This window comes from Alexandromys fortis, unplaced genomic scaffold (genome assembly GCF_014885135.2).
Source record: "Alexandromys fortis isolate MF-2015 unplaced genomic scaffold, M_Fortis_MF-2015_v1.1 scaffold_160, whole genome shotgun sequence".
NCBI classification, from domain to species: domain Eukaryota; kingdom Metazoa; phylum Chordata; class Mammalia; order Rodentia; family Cricetidae; genus Alexandromys; species Alexandromys fortis.
Genome location: NW_026068035.1, coordinates 1220971 through 1234799, shown reverse-complemented (window position 1 = coordinate 1234799; position 13829 = coordinate 1220971). Strand labels below are relative to the sequence as shown.

The 13829-nt window shown below is 48.1% G+C and overlaps 1 protein-coding gene across 3 annotated transcripts; it reads right to left on the bottom strand.

Annotated features, from left to right (window-relative positions):
- Window positions 1–8900: 8900 nt before the first annotated feature.
- On the bottom strand, window positions 8901–12974 carry LOC126515411 (60S ribosomal protein L35-like). Of its 3 annotated transcripts, none has more exons than XM_050165044.1 (5): window positions 12911–12962; window positions 12621–12697; window positions 12363–12516; window positions 12092–12209; window positions 8901–9326 (listed from the first exon to the last, which is right to left on the bottom strand). In XM_050165044.1, exons 3-5 carry the CDS (start codon window positions 12380–12382, stop codon window positions 8928–8930), a joined length of 537 nt encoding a protein of 178 aa, XP_050021001.1. In that variant the 5' UTR covers window positions 12383–12516; window positions 12621–12697; window positions 12911–12962; the 3' UTR covers window positions 8901–8927. The 3 variants fall into 3 exon arrangements, with proteins under 3 accessions (XP_050021001.1, XP_050021004.1, XP_050021003.1); XM_050165047.1 differs by having other exon boundaries at window positions 12155–12209; XM_050165046.1 differs by lacking the exons at window positions 12092–12209; window positions 12363–12516 and having other exon boundaries at window positions 12911–12974.
- Between the last annotated feature and the right edge of the window lie 855 nt (window positions 12975–13829).

The window sequence follows — 13829 nt, the reverse complement described above, 5'->3', positions numbered from 1 at the left end:
TGTAAACACTTGCTCTGGTGATTCAGGTCCTGTGGTGAACGATGCCATGAGGGCCCTTTCCAGACGTTAGTATGACGCACAAAAATGTGAGAATTTAGTTGATGAGTTTATGTTTTTTCAAGTCTCATTCAGTTGCCACCAAGTAGATCTTTAAATCGTGCATCCCCCACCTTTTGCAAACCTGCACTTACACAGGAAATGGGTAGTTTTATGTGACACTTGGGAAGTTAGGCCACTGTCCCATGTTCAGTGCTTGCTTTTCTCTTCTTTCTATTCTCTTGCTCTCTCTCTCTCTTTTGTAAAAGGTCTCATACTTCAAACTTCAAATTCCCTTTAGCCAAGGGTTACTTTGAACTTCTGTCCCCACAGTGTGTGTGCCACTCTGCCTGGTTTATATCTTGTTCTAGGCAAGCACTCTACCAACTGAAGGTCTCTATATTTTTGTTTGTTTAAAGGAACTAGAATTTGTTTCCCACCTAAAGCGGTGGAGGCCGCAGTTAGACGATGATCAAGCTGACTGTGATTGAAGCAGAATTGTTTGCCTATTTAACACCTACTGATGCATCTTTGGGAGGACCATCTATAAAAGCCATCCACTTTTTGGTGTCTAGGGCCTTTGTAGGTTTTGTTTTGGTTTTTGGTTATTGGTTATTTTCTGACTACACAGGCCAGGCTGGTCCAGAAATCATGATCTTCCTGCCTCTATCTCCAGAGTGCTAGGAACATAGGTTTTCTCGAGAATGGGCTCCACAGCTAGTGATGCATAGGACCACTAAAGGGCTCTTGTATGTGGAGTGGAGGTACACTCTGGCCTGAATCACAACCCCATCACCACACAGGCAAAGACTTGGCATCAGGGTGTGCAAGACTCATGGCCACTGCTTCCTGCTGATTTCTCAGAGAAGAAGCTGCCTTTCCCGTGACCATCGCTGTAGTCAGAAGCCAAGCAGGCACTTGGGGTTCATAGATGCTCTCTGAATCCGTCTGACACCCTGGGTGGCTTTACGGTTTGGTGCACACCTGTGGGCCAGGGTTACCTTTTGCCAGGAAGGCTCATCAAGCTCAGCTTTCGATGTCTGTTCCCCAGGGCTGCTGGATCCTCTTAGCTCCCTTGAAGAGTGTTAGCTAGAGCACAGGCTGAGGTACTGATCATGGCACCTTCGATAAAGGACTTCCACCCTTCGGTCTAAGGTGTGACCCCCATCAGTATGGTTACTCGAGGAAATCCCCACATCTATGCGCTTGTTGTTAACACAGCTCTTATAGGGATAGGGGTTGGGGGACAAAGGGGGTTAAGGTAAGGGACAAGGGGGGGGGTTAAGGTAACTCAAAACCAGAGCTCAAAGCTAAGAGGTAAGTGAACCTTTGAAGACTGAGTGGTCCCCAAGTTGTCTCAGACACACGCGGGTGTCAGCTTCATTTTATTCCCTTGTCATTACACACGGAATATTCTACTCATCTTTGGGGTCTCACATGCTGGTTGTCATTTTATTAAATAAATTTTCTCTACCAACACCCCTCAACTTTACATTCAGCACTCTGTCATTTCTTTTAATTTGTTCCTAGTTCTCCCCCAAGTTGGCCCAGGAAATATGAAACATGATGTCCCCACGTCTCCCAGTGAAAACGTACACACACATCTGAGCCCTGGCCCCATAGAGGGTCTGCCTGGATTACCCCGGCTGACCAGGTGGGTGGTGTCATTCCAGGTCCTCCCCCTGGATCCACGCAGTTCCCATTTCTAACAGGGTTTCTCCCCTCTGTGTTGAGGTTTATCTTCACAATATGGGTGATTTTGTTGCACGGCGGAAGTCCTGTTCTAGGAAACAAAGGTTGGTGCCTCCAGGACAGCAGTGGTCAACCCTATCCCTCTAGACCTAGATAGATGTCCGTCTCTGTTGCACCTAGACTGCCTGAGGATACAGTTGTGCAGTTTCCTGCTTTCACCACTAGATGGCGGATGGAGGTCACACATGAACGCGAATGCCTCCTTCAAATTCATCCTTGGTTTTTCTTTGCTTGTCTCCAAATGCACTGAGTACCTACAGCATTCCCAAGCCGAGGGGCTGCCTGGATGAAGATGGCACAGTAGGGCGCTGTAGCACCAGGACCCTGCAATGAAGGTGGCAGTTTTGCTTCCTTCCAAACTCCTGGTGATCTGGTCAAAGCCAGGTACGGGGGGGGGGGGGGGGGGGGGGGGGGGGGGGGGGGGGGGGGGGGGGGGGGGGACAGGGGCTGATCAGATGGCAGAAGTTCTTCTGGGGTCACATAAACCGCTGCCTGCAGACATCTCAGCAGGAAACTGGGGTGGGAAGCAGAGAGGCTGTAGGCTCCCAGGAAAGGAGGATGTTCCAGGATCTCAGGCCTATATAATATACTCCGTCCAGGCAAAGGGAGGACCATGGGTTGAAAGGGACCTCTTATTTTGAACATGTCAGAGGGCACTGGATGAGAGTATCTCAGAGAGGAAGCAGTGGGGACCACAGGGAGTTGGATGACTCTTTAGGGACACAGAGCAGAGGAAGAAACATCTAGTTATGTTTGTCAGAGTTTGTTTATGTAGGGTTGGGGTGTGGTTCCACGACAGAGGCTTGCCTAGTATACTCCAGGCCTTAGGTTCTGTTCCTAACAGTTCTGCAAAACTAAAGCCAAAAGCCCATGTTAAAACAAACAAAACAAAACAAAACCAACCAAACAGAAAAACTCCACCTGTGTGCTATTGGCAGAATGGATTTTTATTTGGGAAATGAAAGGCCTTATCCACCAGCCCTGGAGGCAGGGCTCCTTACTGGGTGGGGAGGATGAGGTGGGGGAGTGTGTCTGTCATGGTATGGAGGAGCATCACGTTCTCAAATGGCTAAGCTGTGAGTGCCCACCCCGCATTGTGTCCGCACCAGGTGAATGAAGGTGGGCAGAGGCTGGGGTCAGCAGCTGGGTGGACACACCTGGAGGATGCCTGTCTCACCTTGAACCTGGCTGGACCTTTCTGCAGAAGAGGAGTAGACCTCATGGAATTGAGAGAGGGAAGGAGGACCTGAGCCAAAGAGGTCGCTGGCAACAAATCTGAGCCCTGTGATTCCATTTATCCAGGATGAGAGACACATGATCTCTGGCACTTCCTGTGACAGAAGTTGATGAGCTCAATCTTGTGCAGGTCTCGTGTGAATAATCGCAACTACCGAGGGCTCAGGGGTGCACTGGCCTTGTAAACACCTGGAAGAAAGCATCCTGGGATGTTTAACCCCTTCCTCCGGCACTTTCATTTTTTCTATCCCCCCCTTCTTCCATGTTCGCTGAGTATGATGGTGTGTGCGTGCGTGTGTGCATGTGTGCGTGTGCGCGTGCATGTGCATGTGCGTGTGTGCACGTGCGTGTGTGTAGTGTGTTTTGTGTGATATGTCCCATCCAGGACTCGGTTCAACAGTCAGTCTCAGTCCTTGACAACAGTCCTCACCGCCACCACAATAACGATTGGCCTACTCATGACCATAATGTCAGGGTCGTCATCACCACCATCATCTGCCTCACCACCATCAACACCGCCGTCATCCTATCCATCCTAGTCATCACCACTGAGCTGGCTAGTTTGGATGTCAACAACATAAGTGACATCATCTGAGAGGAGGGACGCTCAGTTGAGGAAAGGCCTCCATAAGATCCAGCTGTAAGGCATTTTCTTAAGGGCTCAGCCCGGGGTGGGTGGTTTCCATTCCTGGGCTGGTGGTCCTGGGTTCTATAAGGAAGCAGACCAAGCAAGCCACGAGAGCAAGCCAGTAAGCAGCACCCCTCCATGGCCTCTGCTCCAGTTTCTGCCTCCAGGTTCCTGTCTTGAGTTTCTTCTTTGGCTTCCCTTCAGGGTATGTGAGCCAAAGAAACACTTTCTTCCCCAAGTTGCTTTGGGCGATGGCGTTTTCCCACAGCAATAGTAACCCTAATTAAGACAACCACAGTTACCGCCATCGCGGTGTTCATTACCATAATGTCACTGTTGTCCTCCCCGCCTTTGCCGTCAAATTCATCATGACCATTAGCACTGTATGGAAATAACGTCACCCCAGGTGCACGCACATACCAGAGGATTTGGGAGAGGATGAAAATAGAGATTCCTGTGTGATTAACTAGTCTTACAGCTGAAGCCAGGAGAATGTGTGAGCTTTCTAAAGAAGAGTAATGTAAAAAGAAGTTCAGGGATCAGTGGGCGATGATGCCCATGTGGGAAGGAAGAGGAGGAAATGAAGCTCGTGGCGGGTAGAACGTGGCGCTGCTGTGGACGAGCTGATGCTAAGTGAGGTCCGTGCAAAGACATGGCTAGCCCAAGCCAAATGCGTTCACAGCAGCTGGGCCGGCTTGCTGTGGGAAGGCAGACTCTCCCCGAGTGGTGGGTGGAATTCATACGGTGGAAGATCAGGCTGTACCCTGTGGAACCAGGCATCAGCCAGTGTCACCACTTTGCTGCCCTGGCACCTCAGAGGAGCCCAAAGACATCATCCCTTTGCCAGATACCAGCTGGGTTTGCAATGAACCAAAATAAGGAGCCCTTTTCTGGAATGTTCGCTTGGAGAATTAGAATTTAAATTTGCACTATTAATAGACAGGATCTAGCAGCCACTGTAAATCAGTTACATAATTTTAAATGGTTTCTTGGAAGAAAGTTGTCTTTGGGGATTTCCAGTCTGTTTCTCTCATAATATCACTACTTTGGAAAATGAGGAAGCTTCTGTTATAATGTAAAATTGGGGAGGAGAAAAATGAGTGCATTCCTTTCGGGAACTGTGATAAGCTTCCCGCGTCTCTGAAGGATTTTCTTAGACTTGCCAGGCAAATGCGTGCTCTAGTGCGGGACCTAGTATTAGTAAGACTTTTGCTTATGGTTTCAGCTGCATACTAGACTTTGAGTTGGTTCGTTGGGAGACACCTCTTGTCTATGCCCCAAACATGAGTCCAAGATTGGCATTCAGATGGTGTTGGGAGTGGTAAGGGGTGGGAGAGACGGGCAGGAGGGGAGGAAATTGAGGGTATATCTTCTTCAAGTGCAGTGTTGGGTCACGTGCCCTCTGCTCAGTCCCCTCCACCTGAAGACAAAAGTCCTGTAGGTAACAGTGGTGTCACCAGTGGCCTTTGAGAGACTGGGGAAACTGAGGAAGTGCAGGCCACAGACAAACACAGCTGCAGTTTAAAGAGCTGTGCATTAGCAAAGTCTTGCAGTGTCTGCTGAGAGATGTCACTGACGAGGCAAGCGGAGCTCTCAGGAGAGACGGAAGATCCCCAAGAATGAGGCCAGCGACCCCCGACTTTTTGTCTCCAGCCTAAGGCTCATACATCATTGTGTTCTGGAAATGGCCAATGAATAAGTAAAAAGTATTGCCAGTCTAAGTGCATTTTCTCCTTTGAAAGTTCTGAAAAATTAGTGAAAGACGAAGCCCTTTAAACAGAAGATGGATGCGTCCGGGCGGTAGCAAGGGTCGGATGAGCTAGGCAGGGGAAAAGCAGGACCAGACGCTGGTATTAGCAGGAGCTTTTCTCTAGATACTTGCAAGTTTGCTCAGAAGATGTTTAACAAGCAGTAACAAAAGCACAACAACATACCCACATTTCTGAAACATGGTCTGGGGACGGGGAGAAGGGGTTAGGAGGCCAACCAAAAGCAAGCCGCTCTGACAATGGAGACCTGCTACTTTCATGCTGAAAATACAAAAGGGAGCTCCGATTTAGTTACAGTGGCAGGGTCTCAGAGAATTCGCCCCCAAATAATGTGGAAACTGAAGCCCAAGGCAGAGGGTGTGGGTGTGGTGGGTGGAAGTGGTGGCGGTGGATGGATGGATGGATGGATGGCAGAAACCTGGCTGTTGGGTGACACTATTTATGGGGAGATGGGAACAAATATCTCCTCGCACCAGATAGGGAGCTGATGACAGACCAAAGTATACATGCCATGGAAATCCAACTTGGTTTGAGTTTTACTGAGGTAACTGATGGGAACAGAAATGGTTTAGAGACAGCTGAGCTGCATCACCTTTAAAAGCCTACCACAGCATGGGTGGGGGCTCAATGAAGTTGGAGATTCAGAACACATGGTGCAACCTGCAGACAGCTAAACACACTGGGAGTGTTCTGTCTGGGCAGATCACCCGGTCTCTGCTTCTTCCAGGCATGTTGGTGGGTCCTTACTGCTTAGGTACACAGGGTAAAGGAGGGGCCTAGTGCATCTGGTCATTTTCAGGGACTTCTAGAAGCTTCTCTGAGTCATTTGCTTCCTAAGCTTAAAGAGTGTCACTTCTGCATGGAATGTGTCCCCTCCCCTTAGAACATCCTGTTTATTCTCTTGTGTTAGGAAGCAAGTCAAATTCTCTGGGATAGCTGTGCGGGCCAAGAACGAGGCTGACAGAGGCATAAGGCCAGCATCCAGATTTCTCTGAGGAATGGCCACCTCAGGGAGGATCGATACAGAGGACAGGTTTGTGGTGGAATGTCACGATGGTAACACTCTACTCTACGGGAAGCTGTCACACGTCCCGAGTTCCTCAGTAGTGGTGAAGATGCAGAAGGCACACAAGCGACTGAGAGACGAAACAACCCGGGAGCGGAAGCTTAAGAGGAAGCCTTGTGTGCCCGGAGCCATCCAGCAGCTTGCCTCGGGCTCCACTCTCATCTCTTCCCCAAAGCAACTCGCGGTCGGTTGTGTGGATTCAGCCTCAGAGAAAACCTCCACCATCATGTTTGCCTAATACCTGCTTCAGTCGACCTTCAGAAATTAAAATGCAGATAGGTGTGCTTTCTGTGGGACTTGTCCTATGCCTCTATGTGCCTATGACAAAGTAGAGGAATACCTTTCCTTTTTTTTTAAAACTTATTTATTTTTACTTTTATGTACATTTGGTGTACATATATGTCCTGTGAGGGTGTCAGATCTTGGAGCTACAGACAGTTGTGAGGTGCCATGTGGGTGCTGGGAACTGAACTCAGGTCCTCTAGGAGAACAGTCGGTTCTCTTAACCACTGAGCCATCTCTCCAGCCCGAGGAATATCTTTCCTAATGATGGACAGGACTGCTGCTGCTGGTGGGGCCTAGGACAAATATTTCTGGGTTCGTGCCTTCTTTTTCAAGAGTGAAATAAGAGCCCACACAATAACAAGGAACTTTGTTCAGTTGAAGCCACAGAGGAGACCAGAGGACACTGCAGGAGAGGAGCAGGCCATGTGGTGAATATCAAGAGGCCCTGCGTATTGCTTGGGACCTTTTAAGGGGTTCAAGAGATGGAAGAATTTAGTAACTAGGCGCATAGTTTGGGTGGTTCTTTATGTTGACTGACAAAATAGGTTGTATGCTATTTTTCCACTGTGCAGGTTCCTTCCCACAATGTATCTGATTTTAGTTAGACGTAAATGCAATAATGCAAAGGCATAGATGGCATACAGGGGAATCTCTCTACAAATTGATTTGGAGATATGGTTTTGCCTCATTGTGCATGCACTGAAGCCAGTTTAGGCTGAATTGTCTCATACTTTCCAAACCTGGATGTACTGGGAATAAGCGTTGTAATTTAGAAAAAATGGCACGCGAGAGAAAGATGTCGTGCAACAAAACTCACATGGAGGGGTTTATTAAGGGAAGGAGAACATAAAAATAGGGAAGGAGAGGGAGGAGATCGGCCTCTGTGGACAGGAATGGCAGAAGAGAAGAGAGAGGCAGAGAGGGGGAGGGAGGGAGGGAGAGACAGAGAGACAGAGACGGGAGGTGGGCAGGGCCCTTTAAGAGGGAGCGTAGTGAATGACACAGCAGGCACTCTTACTGGCTGTAGCTGAGGTCTTCTCCTGTCAGGACCCCAAGGTCAGGCCAGCACAGATGCCTGAATCCTAACAATAAGCTTGAGTTATAACCGTCTGAGTTTGATGGACATTAAAGGGAGAAGAAGCTCACCCCATTGTTCAAGGAGTATGTAGATTTATTTAGGTGTAGACTGCTAGGTGTGTGGTTTAGAGAGGAGTGTGTACGCAGAGTGCATGGACAAGGGTCTTTGGTTGCCAAGTGCATTATTAGAAGAGCAGGGTGTGCATGGTCCAAATCAAGGAGAGGCGTGGGTTGCTAAGCTATTCTCTATGCCTGCCTCTCTCGTTACCACTGCACTCATTAGACAGCATTTGAGCTTGTGTACACGTGTGTGTACATGCACACACACAAACTCACATGCATGTACACATGCGCACACATACATGCACACACACATGCACACTCAACCTTTCGACATTGTAATAGGATATGGGTAGTGGCATTTCATTTATATTTTAATAAATAAAGTTTGCCTGAAGTAACACAGCCACACTGGCCAACCTTACAGACGAGGCAGCAATGACACACACGGTTAATCCCAGTAGCCACAGTGGCACACACCTTTAATCCCAGTAGCCACACTATCTTGCCATAGAAATCAGGCATTAGTGGCACACGCCCTTAAGCCCAGAACTAGCGAGGATTATAAGGCAGAAAGAGACAGCTGTCAGTCTCTTTCTCATTTTTCTGGGAGGTTTCTGGGAGTCGGGATCACCATTTTCGAACTGAGATCGAGGTAAGAGCCAGTGGCTGGTTGCTTTACTTTTCTGGTCTTCAGGTTGAAACCCGACATCTGTCTCTGAGTTTTTATTAATCGTGCTTCAGATATTGTCATGAACAGAGTTCATGCATGAGAGCTGTGGGCAATTGGGTTACAAAAAACTGCAAAAGCATAATGTTTTAAAAGACAAGATCTTCTGAGTAAATTGAGAGTGTGAAGGGGGAGGGGCGGGTAGAAGGGGAGTGGGGGAAATACATAGTACATTGCTATCCAAATAATTAAAATGAGAAAAAGCCATAATGGTTTTTTTTTTGTTTGTTTTTGTTTTTGTTTTTGTTTTTTTTTTTTTTGCCAGTCTTGCACTTTATTGCCCTTCCATTAGGCCTTGACCGCATACTTGCGTAGCGGGTACAGCCTCTCCTTCCGCTGCTGCTTCTTTGTCTTCAGCTTCTCCTCGTGCTTGGTGAGCCGCCGGCGCATGGCTCTAGTTTTCTTGGGTCGTAGGTCCAGAGGCTTGTACTTCTTGCCCTTGTAGAATTTCCTGAGGTTTTCCTTTTGAGTCTGGTTAATGACAGTGAGAACACGGGCGATGGATTTACGGACAACTCGTATCTTGGAGAGCTTGGACGCGGCGCCGCCTGTCACCTTGGCGACGTGAAGCTGGGATAGCTCCACTTTCAAATCATCCAGTTGTTTTAGCAGCTCCTCCTTCTTCTTGCCGCGCAGGTCCCGAGCCTTAATCTTGGCCATGGCTGCGTTGCTCACCGCTGAGGCCGCCTGGTCCGAGAGAAAGAGGAAGAAGTGGCGCCATAATGTTTTAAGCAGGTTTATCACACTGTTTTAGGCCACATCCGTAGGTACCCTGGTCTGTGGGTTACAAGTGGGTGTGTCTGACATGAGAGCAGTCATTGTGACCTGTCCTGCCTCTGTCCTATTGAAGCCAGGCATTCCCTTCACTTGTCAGAAACTGCCTGTTTTTATTTTATTTATTTTTTAATGATTGAGAGCCATGTGTATTATAGAGAGTTCCTCTGCATTAGGCTCGGTGAAAAGCCACTCCGAGTTATCAGGGTTATTGTGGGGCTCCTGCTGATACCAGCTAGGGCTCTAAGATGTGAAATGGTACCAAGGGGGCTCCCTGTGGGGAGCCAGTGCAGACAGTGAGCCGTCCCTTGGAGAGTTCATTCTAGCCTCTTCTCTCTGGAACAGGCTCTTTTCCAGGTATGACTGGCTATCAATAGTCAAACAAAGCACTTGATATTAGACAGAGTGCGTATTTTCAGTCGTCTGAGGTACAGACCATGGTTACACTCTTCCTGCATCCGTGGGACCTGGGGTCCCTGGAGAAACAAGGTTAATGAAGTCCTCACGAAAGGAATGGCCACCAAATGCCCTTTGTATGGGTGAGACTTGAGTGCTGAGCAGCCCCAGGGATGGGTCTGCAGGAGCACAGGGACTGTGTGGAGAATCGGGTTGGGTCTCTATCTGATGCCCATGGTCCAGACCTTCTGATGGAGGAGACACTGTTACTAAGAGCTGGGGACATTACTTGGTGTCACCCCATGAATAATGCCTGTTTCCGTTGCCCAGCCTCACCCCAGAGACGGTCTAATTACAGGTCCTGTCTCCCCCCTGTTCCTGCTTTAAGTATATATTGTGGCACTGGGTCCTGCCTAGCTAATGAATGACTACCATCTGGGCAAGCTCGCCTCATTTCAGATTTAGCAACACCATTCTTCCAAATGAATTGGAGGGAGGGGAAATCAATGGGCATCATATTATGTGTCCTGCCTCTGGCTAATGATGAGCTATGGACCTTGAGCAGCTCCAAGGCCATCCAGGGGCCAAGCTGCTCAGGGTTTTAAGTTTCTCCTTTTGTTTAGAAACAGAAGGAGGTTGTGGCCACGTCTGGCTCTCTTTCTCAGCAATGGACGCCGTTTTTGAGAGACTGGAGGGAGAAAGGCTGCTCAGGCCTCTGCTTCCCCCACTCCATGTCATGGGGCCTTGGACCTTCTGGCTTCCACCTTCCTGCTCCATTTCTCTTGCTCCTTCCCCTGTTCTTCAGCTTGCAGAGGACCAGGCTTTTTTTCTGGTTCGCTAATTTTTAAATTTCCAAATGATTTCCTTTTGCATGGTTGAGCATGTGTGTGTACATGCATGTGCTGGGTCTCTCCCTGGGGCCCACTGTTTCATCTAAACTGATTGGCCCTCAGGCCTCTCCTGTGTCCATCTCCCCAGAAATGGGTGTCGGCACATCACTGTGCTTTGCTTTTCCCATGGGTACGGACAGGGGGAGGGGGTCTAGACTCAGGTCCTCAAGCATCTTACTCAGCGAGTCATCTCCCTAGCCCCCAAATGACTTCCCTTTGCCACTAGACGAAATATACCAATTGGTTTAATTGCTTTTGATTTATTTCATTATTTTATGTGTCTTGTCTGTCTGTATGTAAATATACCATGCACACTGGGTCTGGTGCTCACTGGGGCCAGAAGAGGGTGCTGGATTTACTTGTCTTTAAATTACCAAACAAAGTAATGGTTACATGTTATTTTTTTTTTCCTAAGGAAAGACAGGTAAGCAAAAAGAAAAGTTAATAATATGAGGGCAGATGTCAAAGAGATAACCACTACTAATACTTGATAAGCATACTTCAAAATAGTTTCTTATACATGCTCTATGCTGTGCTGTAGCTCGCCAAAGGGTCCAACAGGCTATACTGCCCCAAATGAGGCTATTTCGTGTCCAGTTGACTCTGTGAGTGGAGGGGGACCCTGCAGGTGGTCACAGCAGACAGGGAAGCAAACCCCAAAGAGGTGAAAATGAAATCTTGACTCAGATGGACTTTGTCAGTCTGGATCACACCTCAGGGAGTCTGATGCCAGGGGTTTTATTGTCAGCATATTTAAACAGTATAACTTGGGGAAAAAAAGCCTTTCTGGTGTAACACAGTCCCTGGTGCACAAGAGAGTATAATTACATCGAAACTCAACTCAGGGTCCATGTCATTTCTTCCAAGAAAATGGGTTCTGAAGATAGGTTACCTGAACTAGCTCAAGGGCCTAAGGGAGGGTCTGGCCTGGTATCAGTCACACAGATAACATAGAGGTCAATTGGGCTATTAGCCACCCCTGGCCCTGGTTGTGGGAGCTTGGGGAGCCCCTGGCTGAGAGGGTCATTTAGATTACTAGCCACCCCCAGTCCTGGTACAGGAGCTAGATATGGCCTCGCCCAACAGATAACAGAGATCTCTAGGCTGTTAATCACCCCCAGTTCCCAGCTTTCTGCATGAAGAACAGGTTGTTACATCCATTCCTTTGAGAAGGTCATCCTGTGTTTAACATTGCTGGTTTCTCTGGAGATCTGGGGGTGTAAAAGACCTTCATGCTGTGCCCCCAGCAGTGAATATCTTCCAATTAATGAATATTTTTGATGGTTCCAAAGCAGTTCATTTTGTAGATGCATTGTTTGCTTCGCCAATTCCACCTGCTTCTGTAGATTGTTTTCTATTATTTCAATGCTCTAAGGAGCATCATGTATTTACCTCCCTGCATGCGTGTGTTGGGTTCTTCTGACTCTGATGGTGGGGTGTAAGATGGCTGGATACCTGCTCTGTAGCAGTTTCCTCTAAGATTGAAACATTCCATCTCCCAGGGAAGCTCCTTAGGACAGAAGGTAAACAAGTCAAAATAGTTTCAGAAAGTCCCTGAAACTGATCAGATTCACGAAGTCCCTCTGTCTTAGGTTTTCTATTGCTGCATTGAAACACCATGACCGAAAAGCAAGTTGTGGAGAAAAGGGTTTATTTGGCTTACACTTCCACATTGCTCTTCATCTTCAAAGGAAGTCAGGACAGGAACTCAAACAGGGCGGGTATCTGGGAACAGAAGCTGATGCAGATACCATAGAGGGGCCTCTAGCACGTCTGGCTTGCTGGGTTGCTCCCCAGGGTGTGTTCAGCCTGCTTTCCTGCAGAACCCAGGACCACCAGCCCAGGTAAGGCACTGCCTACAATGGGCTGCGCTTTCCCAATCAATCAAGAAAATGCATTACAGCTGGAGGCATTTTCTTACCTGAGGTTCGCTCCATTCAGATAAACAGCCTGTGTAAAGTTGACATAGACTAGGCAGCTCACTCTCCTGTTCCAAGACTGTATAAACAGAGATGTTGAAATAGGAGCGGCGGGGCTGCGTCCCTGGCACCCGGCCGCCCGCATGGCTAGCTTATGCCCGAAATAATTACACGGAAACTGTATTCTTTCAAACACTGCCTGGCCTGGCTAGTTCCAGTTTCTTATTGGCTAGCTCTTACATATTGTTCTAACCCATTTCTAATATTCTGTGTAGCCCACGAGCTGGCTTACCAGGGAGGATCTTAACCTGCATCTGTCTGGAGCGGGAGAATCATGGCGACTCCTTCACTAAGCTTCTTTTTCCCAGCATTCTCCTCTGTCTACTCCGCCTACCTAATTTTCTGTCCTATGAGGGCCGAGGCAGTTTCTTTATTATTAACCAATGAAATCAACAGATAAGATACAAGACCCACCTCCATCACAGAGACAACTATTGAAAGACACCCTTAGATGAGTCAAATTGCAAAGAAGACCCTAAGACAAGACAAGCAGCAAAGAATTCCCTGGGACCAGACCAGCTGCCTACAACAAGCAGAAACCAGCCGAGCTGCCTGGAAGAGGCTTAGATTGACTGAAACACCTGGAAAGAACCCTCTCCAACCTGCTGAGCTGTCTTAGCAGTGAGCTCCAGGCCTCTAGCTTTTGTGGGCTGTTGGGTTTGGTGATGCAGTTGTTTTGAGTCATTTCCGCTCCTATAACCATTTATTACCCATATCCCTGTAAGTGATCCCCCAAACCTCAATGGTTAACCACGCCGGACATCAGTGGTGGTCATACTTGATCCTATTGTGAGCTCCCTAGCTGAGGTGTGTGCTGTGTCTTCCAAGGAAAAGTATTGTCACACAGCAATGTCCTTTCAGAGCATTGGTCATTGTTATGTGACATCCAAAAAGTTGGTATGTTTTCAGTTGTTCAAACCCACCCTGCGTCCATTCGTAGCGTCTCCCTGCATACTTCCAACCATGTTCTTCTAAGCAAGGCTTACCAGAACCGTCTCTTTAATGCCCATCAACCATGCCAGCTATGGATCAGTTGCCATACTGGCTTAGCACCGAGCCCCTCATCTCTGGTTAGAAATGAGGGAAAATCAGTCGGATGCTATCCAGAGTCTGCATGACAGTGACCATGAGTGTGTCCACATAAATAGCCT

Bases quoted from the DNA above. Each gene is read 5' to 3' on its own strand.
- LOC126515411 (XM_050165044.1), bottom strand. From the start codon at position 12,382: ATGAAGAGCAATGTGGAAGT. The intron at 12,210-12,362 runs GTAAGCCAAATA...TTCTGTCCTAAG, and splicing joins ATGAAGAGCAATGTGGAAGT to GAGCTTCCCTGGGAGATGGA. The intron at 9,327-12,091 runs GTAAATACATGA...CTCTCGGACCAG, and splicing joins CAACACACGCATGCAGGGAG to GCGGCCTCAGCGGTGAGCAA.